This window comes from Xenopus laevis, chromosome 5L (genome assembly GCF_017654675.1).
Source record: "Xenopus laevis strain J_2021 chromosome 5L, Xenopus_laevis_v10.1, whole genome shotgun sequence".
Lineage (NCBI taxonomy): Eukaryota > Metazoa > Chordata > Amphibia > Anura > Pipidae > Xenopus > Xenopus laevis.
The window spans coordinates 75,762,932-75,786,856 of record NC_054379.1 but is presented as its reverse complement, the minus strand read 5'-3'; the positions used below and the strand labels follow the sequence as shown (position 1 = coordinate 75,786,856).

The window sequence follows — 23,925 nt, the reverse complement described above, 5'->3', positions numbered from 1 at the left end:
AAATCTAAAATAAACACCTGATTTGAAGCCACTGAGTGCAACATCCAAGGGGTTGGTGAGCAACAAGTTGCTTATGAGCCACTGGTTGGGGATTCACTGTTCTAGACTAATCAAAGGAACCTTGTGCCTAGGTCTTGTAACTGCTCCATTGCATTGCATTTGTTCTGGCAAGGTGAGGTTACGAAGAACTCTCATTATAAAATGTTTTAATATACATGTTTAATATAGAATGCCAAACCATGTGTTTTCATTGCAGCATCCTTATTAAAGGGATATATATTTCCATAGCATCTATTACCATCTTTCTGCAAATTTTCAAAGGTTAAAGCATGCAACAGAAATGTATTTGCACAAAACATTTTTTTACACATCCTCCAGAGCCAGTGGCCCTATTGATGCAAAAACATTCTGCAGTCAAAATAATGTCTGCTATGTTTATACAGGAGTATCTGATTCTGATTGCATATAATTGTTACCAAAGGCTTTAAACACATTACACTTGCAAAGAACTATTTTCTGTAGGGTTAAAGAATTTTCTAAATATTTCTGCATGATCTGTGCTTAAGCCTTTTAATGTCATACACCATAGACTCTACCCCGCAGGCATAAAAGTATCGTTTTGCAGGATTCTCTTTTGATCTTAGCCGCACTACAATTTTAATGGGAACTCAAGGTTTACAGGATTTGCACAGAAAGTGTTAAAGGCACCTAGATTTCACCAATGTGGCATGCTGCATATGGAAATTACCCAGTAAAGTTTTTTTTTCATTGCAGCCCTGAAGAATGATTTGTCTCACAGATGCTTTTAACTAAATGTTTCAATGTAAATTTGTTGTTTTTTTATGGCAGACAAAATACTTCAGATTAGGAATTTTGATATTACACAGATAGAGTAATTAACTGGTAAGAAAACACATGCAAGGAAGGTCAGCTGCTGTAATTTAGACAAGTGAATCATGAATACTGGTTGATTGCTACAAAGCACTGCTGAAAGTAAGCTTCTCTAGAGAACAGCCTGCCAGTTTGGGGTCATGGAGACTCTCAGGGCAATAGATCTGAGTTTTCTGACAGCTGAAGAAGAGGAATTTATCAAAGAAGTGTTAAACAGAGATGCCAACCTGAGGAAATGTGAGGAGAAGAGAATTCGGTACGTACATATCATTCAGATGTTCTATATAGAACGTTTAATTGCTGATATTTCATGCAGATGAGCTTACACTGAATGTTGGCTGATTTTCGTTTGAGTAAGATGCTATATTGCTATAGTGAAATGATTTCTGCTCACATACCCTGCTATTAGATGTATGGCAAATGAGTACAATTAGTTATTCTGATTTATCTAACTTTTTAGAACATATTAGAATAATTTAATGTAATTGCTTAAAAGGATGTTATAATACCACAACGTTTTATTTAGACAGAAATGTTAAAACAATTTTATACAGTCACTAAGAAAATACAGTATGTGTAACTAAATAGTAATCAGGGAGAACTTCACGCAAACTGGTGTAAAGACAAGGTTACCAGATCACTTGAAAATGTAGGGATACTTCTAATAAATGTATTTTAGGACTCTTACTCACGCGCGTTTTTACCTGCGCTCCCCTGCGTTCCGTTTTTCGGTGTTCAGCCGCAGGGGAGCGCAGGAATAGACACATTTCATTATTTCAAATGGGGCTGTACTCACACAGGCGCATGTAGGCGCCGAACGCAGGTTGAGACGCAACATGCTGCATTTTTCCTGCGTTCGGCGCCTACACGCGCCTGTGTGAGTACAGCCCCATTTGAAATAATGAAACGCGTCTATTCCTGCGCTCCCCTGCGGCTGAACGCCGAAAAACAGAACGCAGGGGAGCGCAGGTAAAAATGCTCATGAGTAAGAGCCCTTACAGGGCTGCACCGATTGCATTTAAGTTAAATTGCAATCAACGAAACCCTTCTAGTTGGATTTTTTTTACCTGTCCCTGAATTTTCTAGTGATCTGCTAAACCTAAAGAGAAATTTGGCATTATATTGGATTAAAATGTTTGTTTATGGCAGAAAATCCGTAAACAACAAATTCACATTTTTGAAAATATTTAAATGTTTTTTAGCTGTTCAACTCCAGTAATATTTTTTGCTCCAGTTTTCATTTACTCCACTTTTGTGAATTTCCCCACCCTCAGCACCCTGAAGCTGGAGGGCGACCAATCTGACTTCCTTTTATGCCAATACATATGGCTGAGGTATTATCCACTGCCAAGGGAACACATTCTAGCACAGCCCATGCTATACTCTGTATTTGTACTCACTGTGGCGCTTGAAACCACCAAACACACGTGGAATTCTATTTGATGCCTTGCAGTGGAACACAAGAAAGAGCCACCATAAGGAAGTACAAAACAAAATACTTGTGTGTAAGAACCCATATGGTGATTGTACTGATCTGAGGGAATTTTGCCTTGTGTTCAGTGGGTACTAGTGCTAAATTGATCAGGTTAGTTTTATGTTTTGGTAGCTGAGGATGAGTATAACAGTGCTTTATTAGCAGTAAGCAACTATAACACCACATGCTGTATAGAAAGTATGCACAGTATAAGTCTTGAGCACAGTGACATCTACAGGTCATTTTTAATAAACACCACATATTCCCCCTATAGTAGGAAAGCATTTGGACAACTATAATAAACGGCAACAATTAAACATTATGCATTTTAAAACAATATTATACATTCTTCAGATCACAAAGTCCTTGGTCCATGCAGGTAGTTTTCTGATTCTCTCAGTACGCCTTATAGGTTCACTTTCTTCAGGCCTATTGCAGTTGACATCAGGAGTAGGAAAATGTCCTTCATCAAATGGTGCTTCTCCAAAGTCATATCTAACAGGAGCAAGATGACCTGCATTCCATATGTGTCCATCAGACAGTTCATATGTGTATGGTTCTCGCTGGCATCTCACTTCAAGTGGTGTAGTGGTTTAGATTGTCCTTGTTTCAGTATTCCTGGTTAGTGATGGGCGAATTTATTCGCTAGGTGCGAATTCATGGCAAATTCCCGCGTTTCGCTGCCGGCGAACAAATTTGCGAAACCGCAGCCACAAATTTTTCGCCATTTTGCAGGAAATTCGAAAAAAATTTTGGCGAAACGCCCCAAATTCGCCCATCACTATTCCTCGTTTCTTAATTCTGACTAAAGATCCAGGCTGAAAGTGTACTTCTCTTGCACCACCTTTTCTGTCAGTATAAGCCTTGCATTTGGCTTGTTGACGTTTCACAATGTCATCAGTAGATGATTTTGTAGGCACAGTATTTTGTGGAAGTTTGATGTCTGCAACATGTAACTTAGTGCGCATCTGTCTTTCATGTAATAATTCAGCTGGAGATGATTGGGTTGTTGCATGGCACGTTGGTCTGTAGTTATGTAGGAACTCTGTTGTAAATACTTTCCAAGATTTCTCAGTAAGATTTGCTGTATGTAGTGCTTCTTTCAGATTCCTTTTGAATCGCTCGATTTCTCCATTTGCTTTTGGATAATACACTGAAGATTTCCTTTGCACAATATTCTTCTCTGAAAGAATTCAAACTCATATGAGACAAACTGTGGGTCGTTGTCTGATATTAACTCCTTTGGATTACCTTCTCTGCTGAAGACTGTAGACAGAAATGTTATTACTGTAGCTGATGTTATATGAGAAACAAATGCCATTTACTGTAATAGTCTATCAAGGTTATAGCAAATCTGCAGTCTATAGGAACATCCTGTAAAAGGACCCGCAATATCAATAGCATTTTTTTCCCATGCTGAATCAGGAAATGAAGTGGGGTGTATAGGTGGCCATAGACTCCAAGATCCGCTCGTTTGGCAACATCGCCAAACGAGCCGATCTTTCCCCGATATGCCACTAAACTGCATGGCTATATCGGGGGTAATTCGAACGTTCGGCCGTATGGCCGAACAATCGAATTACGATGCGCCAAGCGGCTCCGACGGGTGCACTCCTATCTATTCAAGGGCCACACCATCCTTAGTCTGTCTCAGACCATTTTGGAGACAGATTTGTCTTCTCCAATGCCTCTACCAATTAGATCCCCGACAGTGGTTCTCTAAGTGACCTAGCAGTGACTGAGGTAAAACCTTATGGATTCTGGCCTTTTGTTTCCTCCTTGTTTCTAAAAAAAGCATCCTTACAGCAATGTAAGGGTCATTTACTCATTACAACACAGTGGGCTAAGTGCAGTTTTGAGTGCTATCTCCATGGGGTTTCCCCCCCCCACAATGCAGCGGATTCCCTACGATTCCAAAATATATATCAATATAACTAAATGGAAAAATTACCTTGGTTAAACCTATTTCACTTTGATGAAGTGTATGATGTACACTTCCCCCACCTCTTAAAAGAACAATAAAAAAATTGCAGTATCCTGGCTAATCATTCTTTAATGATGTCAGTGCTTCCAAAGCTGTTGTATGTGTTTGAGATGTATGTAGGGCCAGGTGCCCCAGGCAACCCATCTGACTGTGTCACCCCCTCTACCTTGTGTACATAAGCATGCTCACTGAGCAGCCATGTCACCAGTCACGTACACACGCACGCCCTCCCCTCACATACATGCATAAAGAGCAGGACTCTGTAGACCGGACTGGGCTAAGCAGCAGTGATATGGGTCCTGTTGCTCCCAAGCTTTGCCCCCCAAGGCATGTTCCTACTCTGCCTATCCCTACTTTTGGCCCTGATTGTATGCATCTATCCCCAGAACAGTTGCATTTTTTAGCTTCATCTGGGATAAATTAAAATACAGACTAAAAAATATATGAATAAGCTAGCAGGCTACAGATAGGACTGGCAGCACTGGAATTAATTTAATACTATGAAGCAGCAAATTTTAAGCAGATACTGCGTCCTTACTGACACATTATGGTCCAGATTTGGCCATCCCCATTTTTCCATTATCCTCAGAAAAACCTGATAGTTCAGGCTCCATTCACCTGGATCCAAAGATCTGCGACTCAACAGGTCCACCTTCCAATTGAGACTCCCCGGATTGCTGTCAGGTATGTCTGGGCAAACTCCATGATGGGATTCAATTCTCTCATCATCGCTCTGCTCCTGGTGCCCCCTTGACACCTGATATAAGCAACTGCTACCACGTTGTCCGATCTTATACAGACGTCCTCGGCCAAAATTAGTGGTTTGAAGGCCTCCAAAGCTCTCATAATGGCTCTCAGCTCTAGGATATTGGACTGTAGGTAAGACAGACCAAAGTTGAAGATGTGCACCCCAGCCGAAACCTGAAGCATCCATGTAAATATTTAGACACCTCTGCTTCTGAATTTGATATTTTGCTTCCGTTGTCAGAAATATGATTTGTTCCCAGTCCTACCTCTGCCGATTCCACTGTTTCAAGAATACATCTTGGATTCCTATCATGTTCCATTTGGCCCACTGAACAACTCCGATCATGGAGGTCAGACCCACATGAATTGTCTTGCGAAGATGCCCCATACTTGTGAAACTGCAGCCATCATATGTCTTGAAGATCCTCTCGCGGGAAACCATACCCAGGGGTCCGTTTACTAAAGTGCGTTAAATCTGACTTTAAGTTTCTGCATGTTATCGCTGAGAATATTTTTACGCCAGAATATTCGCAGCGACTAAGTTTACTAAACAGCGATACGCTCAGAAGTCATTGCGATCACTTGCGGTAACTACGTTAAGGAACCAGCTTACGTTAGCGGTAATTTTAGCAAGTTGCGAATTTTCTGGCGAAAAATTAAGTTTTTGCGAATATTTATGCTATAAAATAGTCTTGTTTTAGGGCAGTTATTATGGCAATTTTTACTGTGACATTTATGGCCAGAAATGCATCTTCAAAACTCATAAACTTTATTGACTGATGATTATACCATCCAACAACATTACCAGAGTAACACCAATCAAACATGTCTGCATCATATAAACCCTTCTGCCAATAGAATCATATGAACAAGAAATCATACCAATCAATCTCTTTGCTTCATAGAAATGCACAGTTTAATGTAGCCAATCACAATGAAACCAAAAAAGTGTAGAGGCTGACGAATCCTTGGACTATGATGCCCGCTGCCAATAATATGCCTCTGAGCTGAAACTGCTGCTGTTGCACCAGATAGAAGCAGAAGCCAAAACATCCTGTCAGCAATAGCTACAGATCTCTCTCCTGTCAGCAAAGAATGATTGGTAAAAAAAACAGTATTATGGGATATTTCCTGCCCCTTGAGAATTTTCTGGCTAAAAAAATACTTTTACGCCACTACATAGGTGGCGGTAAAAGTTTGCGAATATTCTGGCGTTAATTTTGTCTTTAGCACATTTCGCAGTTTAGTAAACCATGCGTTAATGTGTACGTAGCGTTATTTTCAGCGAATGCGATAACTGGCGAACAATTATTCTTGCGCAAGAAAATTCGCAAATTTATATTTACCGCAGGTTAGTAAACTGGCGATAACATATTTGGCGAAAATTCTGTCTATATATTGTGCGAATATTTTTAACGCACTTTAGTAAACGGACCCCCCAGTCTGGTGTCAAAAAGTGCTCCTAAATAGACCAGCCTGGCTCTAACTGGCTTTTCTCCAGATTTAGCAGCCATCCGAATTTTTGCAATTCTGACATAACTATTCTTCGATGTTCCAACAATACGTTTGGATCCCTGGCAACTACCAACAGATCGTCCAGGTAGTCATAGACCTCCATCCCTTGCCTTCTCAGTTTTGCTATCACCACCACAAGCACCTTTGAAAATGTTCTGGTGATGTGGACAGGCAGAATGGTTGGCAAATAAACTGCAGATGTTGTTGAAAGCGAAATGTTGATGCTCCCTGGCAACAAGCACGTGCAGATACGCGTCCCTTAAATCTATTGAAATGAACCAATCTCCAGGACTGACAGGTCTCTTGATTGTCTGAATAGACTACATTTTGAAGGAGCGCTTTCTTGCATATCTGTTCAACATTCTGAGGTCTAAAATTGGTCTCATCTCACCCGATTTTGAGATTTGTTGAGATTTGGGCACTGCCACGACAGCTTGCTTTATCTGTAACTTTTGGATATACTTCGATGTACAGTAAAAAATACATCCCGTCCTTCTCTCGAGGAATCTTGAGTCTGAACAAAATGACTTGTGAATGTGAACTCTATTCTGTATCCTTGTGTCGTGATCGACTTCACCCAAGCATCCTCTGTCTCCTTTGCCCAGTAGGGATGTAGCGAACAGTTCGCCTGCGAACGTGTTCGCGCGAACTTCGACCGTTCGCGTCCGCCTAATGTTCGCGAACGTTTGGGAACGTTCGCAATTTGAGTTCGCGACCATTCGACCGCTAAAATTGAACGATTTCCATTCGTTCGAACGATTTCCATTCGTTCGAACGATTTCCATTCGTTCGAACGATTTCCATTCGTTCGAACGATTTCCATTCGTTCGAACGATTTCCATTCGTTCGAACGATTTCCATTCGTTCGAACGATTTCCATTCGTTCGAACGATTTCCATTCGTTCGAACGATTTCCATTCGTTCGAACGATTTCCATTCGTTCGAACGATTTCCATTCGTTCGAACGATTAAAATCCCTCGACCGTTCGATTCGAATGAAAATCCTTCGATCGAACGATGAAAATCCTTCAAACGTTCGAATCGAACGAAAAATCCTTCGAACGTTCGAATCGAACGATTTTGCGGGTGTTCGAAGCTCGCAAACGGTTCGCGAACCGTTCGCATTTTTTGCCGGTGTTCGCGAACGGCGTTCGCGAACACCAAAACGGCGGTTCGCTACATCCCTATTGCCCAGACCTCTGCAAATTTTAATAATCTTGCCCCCACAGGGGCCTGGGCTGGCCGCATATCATTGCTGTTTCGGCTGCCTCTTCGGGGGATCTGGACTCCTTGGGCTTGAATCCCCTGAAGAAATTGGGCTGTCCAGACTTCCAGGAAGTGGAGGGAAAAAACTCTTTGTCTGGCCTATAGGCCCTAGTGTCCTCTCTGCGTCTAGGTACAATTCGATCCTGAAATTTAGGAGGGTTTTTAAAAAGCCTAGTGTAATGTTTCTGATTGTGAGGTTTAAACTGTTCATAAAGACACAGGAGATATTCTTGTTGTAAGGGATCTGTATTTCTATCAGTCCAGCAAAACTTAAGATGGCTGCAGGACCACATCAACAAGTTACACACTGTTATGTATAAAGCATTATCATGTTATAGCGACACCTAGTGTGCGCCACATTATATTACATCTCCCTTCTTTTAAAGAACATAACCATGAAAGTATTAAAGCATAGAGAAACATTAATGAAAATGTAAATAAGCATAATTATAAGTTCAATCGTTGGGGTGGCTTCACCATTCGACCACATCTTGTAGTTTTGATGGTTTTGTGTTTGTACTCCTGCACCAGCATTTGTCGACTCAAGTGTCTGATGAAGGAACTTGCGAACTATGTTGCAGTTCAGGCTGCTCCACTGGTGTACTTTCACTTGCTTCAAAATCATCATTTAAACTGTTTGTAGATAGTGGTGCACATTTTTTGATCAAATGTCTACGGTTCCTTCTGTATACACCACCATCATCCGTTTCTACCAGGTATGATCTTGGTGTTTGTGACTTAAAAGTCACATGTCCTGGTTTCCATTTTCCTCCAGGCTTTTGCACCATGACACGATCTCCCTCCTGCAGGACAGATAATGGCCTAGCATCTCTCTTTTAGTATCTGGATTGTCTTTGTTGTTTATTCTGTAGTTTTGTGCTCACAAGAGCTGATGGTATAATCTGTGGTAGTAATTGGTTGTGTGTCATGGGTAGTATGGAGCACAGACGGCGGCTCATTAGTAGTTGAGCTGGTGACCCAATTCCATCAATTGGTGTGTTTCTGTATTCCAGTATGGCAATGTAGGGATCTCAACCACTTTTGCCTTTGAGAGCAGATGCTTAACAGTCTGAACTGTTTTCTCAATCTGTCAATTTTGATTAAGGATAGTTGGGACTAGAAGTTGTGTGCTGAAAGTCATAGGCTTTAGTGAATCATGCAAACTGGGGGCCATTATCTGACAAAAACTCATCTGGAATTCCATGTCTGGCAAATATTGCTTTTCATTTTTCTATGACATTAGAAGTAGAAGTGTTTTTTAAACATTCTAGTTCAAAGAATTGACTGTAATTATCCACTGCAAGAATATAGTTTGCATTGTCTAACACAAATACATCTGAAGCCACGTTGGTACGATATTTTCTATTTGTGCATTCATACCTGGCCAGTAGAATCCATCTCCATCATCACATTTTTCAGCTCCAATGTGTCCTTGATGTATTTGATCAGTTCTGTTCTCATGGATTTTGGTACTACCAGCCTTTCACCTTTACAGATGATGTTGTCCATAAGAACCAGTTCTTCACGGAAATTCCAAAACTCTGCTGCTGCTGGAGGACAGGCATTGTCAGGTTTTGACCTTGGCCATCCATTTAATATGACTTTCCTCACTACTGCTGGTTGAGGGTCCTCCGCAGTTGCACTTCTGAGCTGTTTCATTTTCTGGTCTGAAATGGGAAGGCTTGACATAACTAAATGTACTCAAAAACCTCTTCTGTAGAACTTTTTTCTTGAAGGGGTAGTCTGCTTAGGGTATCTGCAACAGGAATCATGTTTCCTGGCTTGTATATCACCTGAATGTTATACTTTTGCAGACGCAACATCATCCTTTGTAGCCTGGCTGGGGCAGATGCAAGGCTCTTTTTCATGATTATTTCCAAAGGCTTGTGATCTGATTCCGCAGTCCACAGATATACTGATGAAAACGTTCACATCCAAATACAATTGCATACATCTCCTTTTCTATTTGGGCATACTTCACTTCTGTGTCTGTGAGTGACTTGGATGCAAAGACAACAGGTTTCCCTTCCTGCAGCAGTACTGCTCCAATGCCTTGTTTGGATGCATCCACTTGAACTGTTACCTCCTTTTTAGTGTCATAATATGTTAAAGTTCCAGCATTGGATATGACCTGTTTAATTTTGTTAAATGCCTCATTCTGCTGAGATCCCCATTGAAAAAGTTCTCTTAGGGGTGACAGAACATCAGCAAGATGTGGAGTGAATTTTGCCAGGTAATTGGCAAGTCCTAAAACCATTTCAAGCTCTGACCAACTGTCAGATGGTCTCATATTAGCTATTACTGCAATTTTGTTTGGATCAGGTTTTAGGCCTTCCACTGAAAGGATATGGCCGTTACTTCCTTGTTTCTCAGAGTACATTTGTCCACATTGAATTTAACTCCTTTTTCCCTGGACCTCTGAAGCATGGCTTTTAAGTTGGAATCATGTTCTTCCAGAGTTTTACCATAAACCAGAAGGTCATCCACATAAGCAGCAACACCCTGAAGATCTGCATATGTTTCATCAACTTTTATTTGTAAAACTTCCTGAGCAGAGTGAATACCAAAAGGAAGACATGTAAAGCGGTACCTTCCTTGTGGTGTGTTAAATGTTGTTAAAATTGGACCAGGATAGCTATGTTATTTGCCAGTACCCTGACCTGGCATCTAGGACACTGAAATACTTTGCTCCTGCTAGTCAGCTTGTAATGACTTCTAGGGTAGGCATTTGATAGTGCTTTTGTTTCACTGCTTTGTTTAGGTCTCGGGGATCTAGACAAATCCGTAGTTCTCCAGTGCAAGGTTTTTCTACTATGACCATTGAATTTACCCATTCAGTGGGCTCATCAACTTTAACAATGTCAATCTCTTTGGAAAGTCTTTCCTTAAGGGCCACTGGGACTCTACGAGGAGCATGTACAGTTGGACTGATTGTTTTATCCAGCTGAATTTTGTACTCCCCAGGAAAATGTCCAAGTCCATGGAAGACATCTTTGTATTCGTTAAGAATATCACAAAAATCAGGTGTCCTTGTATTCTGTGAATCTACCACAGACCAGCTGAATTAGCTTTAAATCCAGACAGGCCCTGAGCCCCAAAACAGGATTAACCATAGTCTTGACAACATAAAATTGCAGCTTCTGTTTATTATCTTTATAGTTACAGTCCAAAGTGCAAATACCTTTCACATCTAGTTGTTCTCCACCATATTCATACAGCTTATGATGGTTTTTCTGAGTGAAAACCTTTTCTGTTGAAATATATTTAAAGGTATCACATTTACTTGTGCACCTGTATCCAGTTTGAATTTTACCAGCGAATGTTTGCTTCCTATTTCAGTGAAAACCTGGTCAGAGTCTCTTACCCTTCACAGCAGGATTTTTACAAGCTCTGAAGCTGATTACAACTTCTGTCTCAGACTACGAAGTCTGCTTCCTTTTCCCGGAAGATTCCTCCATCTGAAAGGAAAAACAGCAATAAACCTCCATAGTACCTCTTTTCGAAGGTACCCTTACCTGCACATGACTCACCATGTGAGTCAGCTAGGAGCCCAAGCGCAGCAAAAAACACCAAGTTATAGGCAAAGAATTCGGAGCCGGAAGATTTTAAATCTGGTGCCGAGAAACAACGCAGCTATGACGCCATTGCGTACTTGTGCCACAGCGTGAACAGAATGCCAGCACCACTGACAACCTGTCCCTGGTCGCTAAGAGGGACCTCCGTGACTGAATGCGCTTGGGCTAACAATATAACTGAGCCTTGCGCAGAGAGAGGCAGAACTGTCCTAAAGAGGAATGGGTGAGCCATATAATAAAAAGTGTTACTCCTGAAGGAGATGATCTAGTAGAGAGATTAGAAAAAAGACAGGGGAGAAGTGGGGTTTTAAATCTGCTGGAAGACAGATCTGTAGAGGGAGGGAATACACGATTAGTTAATGCTGATGGGGGATGGCCAGAGAAAGGCCAACTGATTCTTTGTCTCAAGTCTCAGAGGGCAAATTGTCTGACATATCGGAAATACATTATCCTTTAGGATCTGAGGAGGGGGAGATTGATTTGGATGAAGAGTCTAATTTTGATATAATCGTAATAGAGCCATTGATTAGGGTTGTGCGTCAAACACTGACATTTCTATCAGGGTTCTCTAAGCTCTCGTCAAGCTCTTTCCATCATTGAAAAAGAGGTCAGCCTGTTTTCCTGTACATGCATCTATTAAAGAAATAGTTATGGCGGAATGGAAAATGACAGAGAAAAGACCGTAATTAGCAGGACATTTTTTGAAAAAATATCCCTTTTGAGGATAGTGATGCCAAGTTTTTGGATACCACACCAAAGGTGGATGCGGCAGTGGTGAGATTGCTAAAAGAACCACTTTGCCATTGGATGATGCTGCAGTGTTTAAGGAACCCATGGAAAAGCGCATAAAATTCAATTTGAAAAAATCATATGTTGCAGCCGGAGCCACATGTAGACCAGAGGTGGCACTCACATCAGTTACTAGAGCCTTAAAAGTTTGCCTATCGGATATGGAGAAGGCAGTATCATCCAATGGGAAGAGACAAGATGCTATCAGATTTCAAAACAGCGGTTTTTCAGCTTCATCGGACTTAATGCATTTCACAACAAGGTCTATTGCACTGTTGGTAGCAGCAAGAAGGGCCCTGTGGTTGATAACATGGCCTGCGGATGCAGCTTCAAAATATAATTTATGCCAGCTGCCATTTGTAGGAGAGATGCTCTTCAGGGAAAAGGTGCAATCATTAAAAAGGTTTCAGGGGGAAAAAGTGTTTTTCTTCCACAAGAAAGGAAAAAATAAGGGAGGGAGACATAAACCCCCGTTCTCCAGAGATATAAACCCCCTGTCAGTATAGACCTGGAAGAGAGTATTCCAGGCAATCATCGAATCAGTTATTCGTCTCAGGAGCAATAGAGTTCCGTTTTGTGAAAGAACCAGACCATTCTATTCAAGACTCTTTTTAGTAAAAGAAAAAAAAGCCTCGGGATTAGGGATGGGCGAATTTTTTCACCCCAGAAATGATGCCCATAGACTTGTAAAAAGACGCACATCAAAAAAATTTCGCTGCAGAATTTTTTGACGCCCATAGACTTTAATGAAACGAAATGGGTCAAATTCGCCCTTCCCTACTCAGGAGCACTGAGACCAGTGTTAGACATGAGGAAGTTGAACAAATTCCTGAGAAAAAGGAGTTTCAAGATAGAGTCTTTGGGTTCTATCATCCAAGCCATCTGTCGGGGATTGGCTAACAAATATAGACTTAAAAGATGCATATTTCCACGTACCCATTTGCCCAGAACACAGGAAGTACCTGAGGTTCGCAGTCTGCGAAATACACTTACAATGCAGGTTTTTGGATTTTGGATTATCCCAATCTCCAAGAGTTTTCACCAAGATTCTGGTTGCCCTCGTAGCCAAGCTAAGAAAGGAAGGCATAGCCATTTTTCCCTACTTGGACGACATCCTAGTAACCGCAGGGTCACAGAGGGAAGCAGAGTACCACACAAGAAGACTGTTGGATTTTCTTCAAGATCATGGTTGGGTCATCAATATGGGAAAAAAAGCAATTTATGCCGACTATCTCTGACGTTTCTTGTAGCATATTTTCAATCAAGAAAAAATTTAGTAAGCCTACCATCCAAAAGCAACAGAAAATGGTCCAAGTTGTGATGAGTTTAACGAGAGAAGAAGTAGTAACAGTTTGACATTGTCTAAAGACTTTAGGTTTAATGTCCTCAACAATCCAAGTGGTAAAGTGGGCGAGTTGGCATTCAAGGTTTCTACAGTACTTCCTGTTAAGAAAAGTAAAAAATCCACAATCAAATTTACACAGGAAGTTAAGACTGCCTCAAGAGTTAAAGTTGAAGTGTTGGTGAGTTCAAGAAAACCTTGGAAAAGGGATGTACCTAGAGGAACCAGAGTAGATAATCCTAACAACCGACGCGTCGGGTGCCCATTGGGGTGCTCACATCCAACAAAAGTGTGCCCAAGGTTCATGGGGATTAAATCAGGTGTCTTCAAATGTCTTGGATTTAAAGGTAATAAGGGAAGCTCTGTTTGCATCCAGGGACATGCTAAAAGGAAAAAGCATAAAAGTAATGTCTGACAATGTTACAGCAGTGTCTTGCATACAAAAACAGGGAGGAACCAGAAATATGATGCTGTTAAGAGAAGCAGAGAGAATATTTCTCTCTGGGCAGAGTTATCGGTGGAGAATCTGACAGCCGTGCATCTGCCAGGTATAGAGAATCAAAGAGCGGATTTTTTAAGACGCGTCACTATAGATCCTGGAGAATGGAGCCTTCAAGAAGACATCTTCCATGACCTTGTAGAGATCTGGGGGCTTCCAGACGTGGAAGCCATGGTGTCAATAAGAAACAGAAAGTGTCAAACGTTCTTTTCAAGGTTGTCATGCAAGGAAGCAGCGGCTCTAAACGGCCTAAGGCAAGATTGGTCCATAAGGTTGATATCTATTTTTCCCCTAATCCCTCTCATTTGGAAGGTACTGAGGAAGGTAGATCGGGAAGCAGCTGAGGCTGTAGTACCGATTCCCTTTTGGCCAAGGAGGCCATGGTTTCTGCTGCTTCGCAGGTTAACCATGACCGTATCCAGGAGGATCCCAGGGTTTCCAGGATAGTTATCTCAGGGGATATTTCGAAACCAGAAGGAGAATCGCCTGTCCTTGATGGCCTTGAGATTGAAAGGGAGAGGAAGCTCAATTTAAAAGAAGAGGTCATTGAATTTCTTCTGAAATCAAGAAAATGTTCAACGTCTACACAATATTATAAAATTTGGGACAAGTTTGTGCAATTCACAGTTGCTAAAGGTTAAAACCCCAACTGTATAACAGCCTCGATTCTTGTGGATTTGCTGTTGAAGGATATCAAAAAGGCCTTCATCTGAATACACTTAAAGTGCAAGTATCAGCAGTTTCAGCATTAACAGGAAAGAGTTTGGCTCTGGATTCATTAGTCCAAATTTTTTTAATGCTTTAATTGCGAATAAAACCTTGCATTAAGAGATTATCTCCACCATGGGATTTGCCGTTTGTGTTAGATGCATTAACACAGGCTCCTTTTGAACCAATACAGGAGGCTTCTGTGTGGAACCTTACCTTTAAAAGTTATTTTGTTGGTGGCAGTTACCTCAGCCTGTAGGGTAGGAGAATTGTCAGCTTTATCTGCATCAGAACTTTTCACGACAATCTTCAAGGACAAGGTGGTACTGCATCCTGCCTTTAAGTTTCTTCCAAAAGTAGTGTCAAGTTTCATATGGATTTGGAGGTGGTGCTTCCCTCATTTTGTGAATAGCAGCAAGTTATCTCAATAATGATATCAGGCTGCATGAATTGGGGTGTCCTCAAACTAACTATTGAATGCAATAACCAAAAGAGGACTTTAACTCCACAATACATACACCCAAACCAATTTAATAATGATATAAGTAATCAAATATAAAGGTAAAATAAAAAGCAATTTTTATTCACCACCATGCCATATTAATCCAATTAAAACCATTTAAAAACAATCAGTGCTGCATGTGAAAAGGGGAGGAAATCCCGTATATGTGGATATTTAACCCCATTGTCAGGCATGGGAAAATCTGCATGCAAGTGTGTAAAAAGGGATATTCATCCAATAGCACAAAACTATCAATTGGTACTTTTGTGCTATTGGATGAACATCCATTTTTACACGCTTGTATGCAGATTTTCCCATGCCTGATTAACATAATCAGCCAATGGGGTTAAAAATCTACATTGAAGGGATTTCCTCCCCTCAAAAAATGCTTTTTATTTTACCTTTATATTTGATTACTTATCATTATTAAATTGGTTTGGGTGTATGTATTGTGGAGTTAAAGTCCTCTTTTGGTTATTGCGTCCCTCATTGTCTCCAAAATCAGAAAAAGCTCGTTGGCATAGGTTGGATTTAGTCAGGGCAATAAAAGACTACCTAGAGAGAGAACAAGTGCCTGGAGAAAGTAACACCATTTGTTTGTGATTCCTTGTGGTTTTAGGAAAGGGCAAGCCCCAACTAAAAGGACCATAAATTCTTGGATTATAGCAGCTATTGCTAAAGCATGCAATACAGCAGGCAGGAAGTTTCCCCGGGGTCTTAAAGCCCATTCCACTAAGGCATTGGCAAGTTCCTGGGTGATGGAGGCCAGAGCATTGCCAGAAGTAATCTGTCGTCACTCAGCATAAAACATTATAAGTTAGATGTCCTTGCCTCGCAAGAAGCCAGATTTGGAAGAAAAGTCTTCCAAACCAGGAAATTTTTCACGGTTTCACGCACAGATTCGCCAGACTAGTAAAATGTCTTCAAGAAAAAAAATAAAGTAAGTCCAGTTGATGGAGAGAGAATCTACATTTTACAGAAACCGTGTACCGTATATACTCGAGTATAAGCCGAGTTTTTCAGCATCCAAAATGTGCTGAAAAAGTCTACCTCGGCTTATACTCGGGTCAGCGGGCAGTAGCTGAGATTGCAGTCCCTTTTAATCATTCCTATACTAACAGTTCACTTGGGGAGAGAGACTGCAATATCCCACAATGCCCTCTGTTGGTTATATGAAAGAATAACAGTGCGCCCTCTGTTGGTTATATGAAAGAATAACAGTGACTGCAATATCACACAGCGCCCTCTGTTGGTTATATTAAATAACAGTGACTGCAATATCACACAGCACCCTCTTGGTTATATGAAAGAATAACAGTGTGCCCTCTGTTGGTTATATGAAAGAATAACAGTGACTGCAATATCACACAGCACCCTCTGTTGGTTATATGAAATAACAGTGACTGCAATATCACACAGTGCCCTCTGTTGGTTATATGAAAGATTAACAGTGACTGCAATATCACACAGTGCCCTCTGTTGATTATACGAAAGATTAACAGTGATGGCAATATCATACAGCACCCTCTGCACATGGTAGTATGATAGTGGGACAATGCACACAGTAATCCGTTTGGCAATTCTCTGTCACCATCAACTTTGGAAAGAAGTCCGGTTGATCGCTGGGGGGGTCACTTTGGCAGAATGTGCGCTGCTGGGAGACAGGGCTGTAGTTGTGTCTAGGCTTATACTAGAGTCAATAAGTTTTTGTAGGTAAAATTAGGTACCTCGGCTTATACTCGGGTCGGCTTATACTCGAGTATATATGGTATATGCTTTTTTCTTTTTAATTTATTGTAAATAAACCCTATAAAAAAAAATCCAAAAAACAAAGATCCTTCTCTTGTACTATAGGATAAATTGCAGATAAAACGAGTTGCTATAAAATGCTAACTTTGAAGTCATTTTCATTACTTTCATAAAAACTTTATCAAAGTTTATCAAAGCTTTGTAGTTTGGAGTAGAAATATATATTTGCCAATTTTAAATTGCTATTAAATTGATATTATGTGGTCATCTCACTGTTGGGGGGGCTTTTAAGGTCTTACAATCTATATTTGCTTATATCTTGGCAGTGCTCTGAAATATACTATAAATTATACATATTTAAAGTTATTGACTTCTAAAACATTTAAAAGTTTCATCAATATCTACAGTTTGCAATCAAGATACCATAATAGACGATCACTGGTGATAATAGTTTTTTTTTATGTTATCATTAGTGATGGGTGAATAAATTTGCCAGGCATTAATTTTTTGGCGAACAAAATTGTTTTGACACCCATTGACTTCAATGCGTTTTTGCCATTTCACGTATTTCGCGGTAAAGGTAACCACTTTTGAATGTAAACATGCAAGTTAAAGTTCTATGATAGAGTGATTATTTTAATTTTGTATTTCTTTGTTTATATTGCACTTCAGCCTAATACAATAAAACATTAAGGGGCATGTTTACTAACATTGGAGATAAATATCTGGAGAGATTTCTGGAGATGTTGCCCATAGCAACCAATCAGATCTTTGCTTTTGTTTTCTAACTTATAGAAGGCTCTTTAAATCTAATTGGTTGCCATGGGCAACATCTCCAGAAATCTCTCCAGATATTTATCTCCAATGTTAGTAAACACGCCCCTAATTTTGCAAAATCATTTTGCACCAAAATTAAAGAATATTTAACTTTCATGCTGGACATTATAATAAGACCCATGCACAGCATGCAAATTGCACAAGAAAGAAATGGAGGAATCCTGGAAGCAGAGCTATGCTGCCATTACCTATATTGAGTTGGGCCTCTACATGCATTTAGACATATATCCTGCCTGTTACTTACTAACTTAAGCTCCCATTACTAATAATTACTCTTGTATAATATAATGATACTCTTATACAAAAAAAACATTTAATATTCCATGCATCATAATGCAACTCCTAGGCAGTTCAGCCTCTTTATCTACTTTGCTTCCTTTTGCAAAAGCACCTTGGTGATGTTGCTACTGCGTGAAGCTTTCTTTGCCACTTCTGAAATAGACATCTCAGTTAAGACTGGTTATGTTTAAATTCATGAAAGTGTCTGGAGACCAGTGTATCGGTGGTTGTCTGCTGAAGTTCCTAATATTTACCTTATGTTCCTTCATTCTTCTCCTCACTGACCTCACAGTCCCAACATTTACTTTGGTGAATGGGCATTTAAGCATATACACTAAACTGTTATGGGGTAATTTATGAAGGATCCAGTTGTGTTTTCCATGAAAATTAGTTTTTGAGGTATTTTTTTTAGTCAAAAAATTATTTTTTTCCCAAGTACATTACAGGACATTATAGACTACAAGTATATCGGAGGATATTAAAGACAAATGGCATGCTGCAATTAAATGTATTGCATTGTTCCACTACTTATTTCGGGTTCACAGCCCTTTCTTAAAGGAAAACTATATCCCCCAAACAATGTAGGTCTCTATAAAAAGATATTGCATAAAACAGCTCATATGTAAAACCCTGCTTCATGTAAATAAACCATTTTCATAATAATATACTTTTCTAGTAGTATGTACCATTGGGTAATCATAAATAGAAAATTGCCATTTTAAAAAATAAGGGCCGCCCCCTGGGATCGTAGGATTCACAAACATACCAACAAACCATATATGTTAGGTCACATGAGCCAATTAACAGACAGAGTTGTCTTTTGCTTCCACACTTCTTCCTGTTACAGTTAGAGTTGTAGTATTTCTGGTCAGGTGATCTCTGAGACAGCACAGAGACCATCACAAAATGGTGGCTCAAGGCAAGAGATGTAAAAGGGCAATATTTATTTAAATATATATTCCAGTTTGGTAAGATTCTTTAATATGCCACTTAATATGATATGAACTATTTGTTGCTTAAGTGTTCATTTTGGGGATATAGTTTTCCTTTAAGTGAGCAAAGCAACATCACAATCTGATACAAATTATCCCATTGCATGAAAAGACCACACTCTTACTCAAAGTCTATTTGTGTGACCAAACTTCATAGTTTGATTCCTAGGTTAACTGTCCATTATCCAAAAGAGTCACTGCTCATGGCTCAGTTAGAGACTGACCAATCAAATTCATTATTCAAATCTGGAGGCCCAGAAACTACCCATGCTGGGGCTTCCAAAAGGGTGCTGCCCAGCTTTCTGTAATATGTGTATTTGTGTCTTTTCGGATAGAGTTGACCAGTGTTACATTTTCTTTCTATCAAATTTTGCTGTGTTGCCAAGATATAAATGGCATTGGGGATTAATTTGATTTATTTATTCTTTTTACGATTACCATTAGCCTTGATAGCTTTGGGAAGGTTGAACATTTCAATGGCATATTCTTTTGAGATATAGCCCTGTTTTATACTTTACTTTTAGCAAATGTTACTCTTAATTCCTTTAATTGAGCTCTTTTTTGCCTTTGAAATATACTCCAGATTTTTAATTTTGACGTGTCAATGCTTCACTTTAAAGAACAAAACTCCTGATGGAAATAAAATACATCGAGACTTATAAGTGACAGTACAGTATATTGCACCTTTATTGTAGCAAAAGAGAACAAAAAGATCATGAATAGCTTTCTCGAAAGAATAAAAATGACACTTTAAACAATTGCATTTTCTAATATAATCCTCATCATGTACTGTAACGTGCATGTTTTCTATGGCCACCACATGGACAGTGGCACTGGCACCTTGACGTGTGACGTGATGGGTTCAATGCCCACTTATAGGTCACGCTCAGTGTTCCTAAATTCCTAATATATTAATCCTTCGACTTCTGACCCTTTTCTTTGACTATCGTAAATCAGATTTTAACCCTTGGGCTTCATCCTTGGTCCAGACTCCTCTGATACTGGAGCTCCAAGGCACTTGACAGTATAATTGGGCCATAGACCCCACTGAGGAAGCTCTGCCTGATGTGGAAAGAACGCTCTTGGGTTTGGCGACTCACATGGAAGCCTATGAAGCCCAGCAGAATTGCATAGCGCATGTGCTAGAGGCCCTTCTCTCCCGATGCCATCTGTCTCCCCAGTTATGGGAAACCCTCCCGCAGCAGTTGCTCTTCATAGGTTGGTGAGCCCCGCATTCCCCCAACACCTTCCTATAACAGGGATCCTCAGGCCTGCAGAGGCTTTGTGACCCAGTGCCTTATCCAGTTTGAGTTTCAACGCTTGCAGTACTCCATTGATCGGGCTAAGGTGGGATATGTGATGACCAGATTGGAGGGACTTCGCACATAACACTGGTAGATCGCCCTTCTTGACTGCGTATGGGCAACATCTGCAAGCTTTCCCTCAAGACTTCCTCTTGTCAGATGTTCCAGCAGCTGATGATCATGTGGCTCACATGTCCGCCATCTGGTCTGCCACCAAAACAAATTTGCAAAAGAGTGCATTGGTCCACAAAGACTACGCTGATTGAAGACCGAAATCTCCCCAGTTTAAAGTAGGGAACAAAGAAATATTAATCTTAAAATTCCCAAAATTTGTTGGTCATTTCCCCATTGTGGAGATTGTCATTCCTGTGGCTGTCAGACTTCAACTTTCTCCGGCTATATGAATCCCTAATATAGTCCGTGTCTCTGGTGAAACCGGCAATTTCTATGTCCCTTGCTTTTCAACTAATTAATGACCTGGAGGTGGGCATTGAAAGTACTGTTTCCATTTTTGCAGATGATACTAAATTATGCAGAACTATAGGTTCCATGCAGGATGCTGCCACTTTGCAGAGTGATTTGGGAAACTGGGCAGCAAATTGGAAAATTAAGTTCAATGTTGATAAATGCAAGGTTATGCACTTTGGCAAAAATAACATAAATGCAAGTTTACACAAAAATAATATACCTTCAAGATATACACTAAATGGCAGTGTGTTGGGAGTTTCCTTAAATGAGAAGGATCTAGGGGTTTTTGTAGATAACAAGTTGTCTAATTCTGGGCAGTGTCATTCTGTGGCTACTAAAGCAAATAAAGTTCTGTCTTGCATAAAAAAGGGCATTAACTCAAGGGATGAAAACATAATTATGCCTATTTATAGGTCCCTGTTGAGGCCTCATCTGGAGTATGCAGTGCAGTTTTGGACTCCAGTCCTTAAGAGGGATATAAATGAGCTGGAGAGAGTGCAGAGATGTGCAACTAAACTGTTTAGAAGGATGGAAGACTTAAATTATGAGGGTAGACTGTCAAGGTTGGGGTTGTTTTCTCAGTACGGACAGTGAGGTTGTGGAATACACTGCCGGGTGATGTTGTGATGACTGATTCAGTTAATGCCTTTAAGAGTGGCTTGGATGATTTCTTGGAAAGACATAATATCAAAGGCTATTGTCATACTAAACGCTATAGATATATATATAATTTATGTGAAAGTATGGAGGGGTGTGTGCATGGATGCTGGTTGTTCATTTGAAGGGGTTGAACTCGATGGACTTTGTCTATTTTCAACCCGATTTAACTATGTACTATGTAGCTAATCACTTCTCTTCTGAACAATCTCCTCCCTCTTCTGTTTCCGTGAATGGTCAACAGGAATATGAAGTAGAAAAGATTTTGGTTTCCATACTCTCCAGGAATTCACTGCAGTTCCTGATACACTGGAAAGGCTTCGGTCCAGAGGAGTGTTACTGGTTTAAGCATTCTGATGCCTATGCTTCCTGGTTAGTGCGGTAATTCTACAAGCAATTTCCTCAGAAGACATAGTAGTCTAGTGGCTCCCCTGGGGGAGGGGGGGGGGTACTTTCGGGAGCACCCAATGGTGCTCCCGTCTCCTCCTGTGCCACATCCAAGATGGTGCCCGTAGCAGCCACGTGGATCATGGTGCTGGTTCCTTGACGTGCGCTGCATCTGTCATGAAAATTTGAAAAGGAGACGCAGAGGTCACAGGTTCATTGCCTGATTTATTGATTTATAGGACACACTCCTATTGTTCCTGGGTGTTCCTAAATTTCTATTATATTGATCCTTGGACTTCTGACCCTTGGCTTTGACCCTGACCTTTGATTCTTGCTGCCTGCCTACTGAGTTCTTGCCTGACATCTGAATATGCTACTTCCTGATCCTTTGACTACTGCAAATTGGATTTTAACCCTTGGGCTTCCTCCATGGTCCGGACTCCTCCTCTACTGGAGCCGCAAGGCCCCTGACAATACCTAAATATGCATCTTTTGTTGACCTTTACATTATCTTATAAAATTTTATAGATGGAATTAATTATAATTATATTCCTGTGCAACCAAAAAAACTCTTGACATCTTCACATCTATTGTTATTTGTACAGTTAATAGAGTGATCAGTGGTCGAAGAAGTTAGGTTTAAGTAAATTTAGTCATGTAGTGTCAAGAGTTGGCAATCCCTGGGATTTATCTAAAAAAATTCGCAAAAGCATTTGTCAATGGGCGCCAAAATCATTTTGACAAGTGTCAAAATTTCACACTTTTTTTCAGTGGTAAATTTTTGCAGCAGTTTAGAGAATTCATGCCTGGCCATTTGCCCATCACTATTTATTAGGTGTTGACCTGCAGTTTGTGTGGGGCAACCAGTATAAGTCATAATCAGAAAAGTTTAAGATACAGGTATGGGACCTGTTGTCCAGAATGCTCAGGGGTTTTCCAAATAAGATTTTCTGTAATTTGGATATTAATACCATAAATTCACTTGAAAATCATGTAAACATTAAATAAACCCAATAGGTTGGTTTTGCCTCCAATAAGGATTTATTATATCTTAGTTTTAGCATTATAGAGAAAAGGAAGTTGTTTGTTTTTAAAATTTTGGATTTTATTATAATTGAGTCTATGGGAGGCAACCTTCCCATAATTTGGAGCCATCTGTATAATGAGTTTCCCGATAACAGATCCCATACCTGTACTAGAAAGAACAAAAAAAAACTTGGTACCTTAGACATGCATTATAGGCCTCCTTGGTTGTACAGGTATAAAATCAGTTATCCATAAAGCTCAGAATTATCTCTCCCACAGAATCCATTTTAATCAAATAATTAAAGACTTTCTTTTTCTCTGTGATAATAAAACTGCACCATTGCAACTGAGGCTCTGAGTCTGTTCCTATGCATAAGGTACAGCATAACATCAAAAATGATTATCTGCTTTTTATTCATTCACAACAAACATTTAGGAAAGAGTGAGATACACCAAATTCATTGTTATATAAATAATTACTTTTACCAATTAATAGCAGAAAATGAGGAGTTTTTTAACTGCTGTTTCCTGAAATGTGAAACTGTTAGCTCAGTGAAAAACATTTTCTCTGTAAAACTTTTTATTCTACTGTACCCATTGCCAGAGTAAGTAATACTATGAATGTATGTCTTGGGATGACTAGTATAACTCTAGTAATGAGGCAGTATGCAAATAGTTGGAAAGTTGTATGTGTACATTCGTTCAACATATTTATGCATACATATAGCTGTCACTGGTAATGTCCCACGTGAGAAAAATAACAAACGTTCCAGATGGCACAGAGATAAAATAATTATGTGAGTCTCTAGGAGTTGATTTAAAGATTTAAACCTGTTCTTGGTAGATTGCCATTCATCTGAAACCTTCCTCACTTTATACTGTGTGTGTGTGTGTGTAGAGTATATATAATTATACCATACCTATAACACACAGA

At 40.0% G+C, this 23,925-nt stretch overlaps 1 protein-coding gene across 3 annotated transcripts in view; it reads left to right on the top strand.

The window, feature by feature from the left end:
- Positions 1–901: 901 nt before the first annotated feature.
- Positions 902–23,925, top strand: part of LOC108716797 — a 107,594-nt gene continuing 84,570 nt past the window's right edge. The window contains exon 1 of one of the 3 annotated variants that reach the window (XM_041562965.1): positions 902–1,147. In XM_041562965.1, coding sequence (XP_041418899.1) covers positions 1,032–1,147 — 116 coding nt within the window. In that variant the 5' untranslated portion in view covers positions 902–1,031. The remainder of the gene's footprint in view (positions 1,148–23,925) is intronic. The other 2 variants (XM_018263254.2, XM_018263253.2) reach the window with 2 other exon arrangements.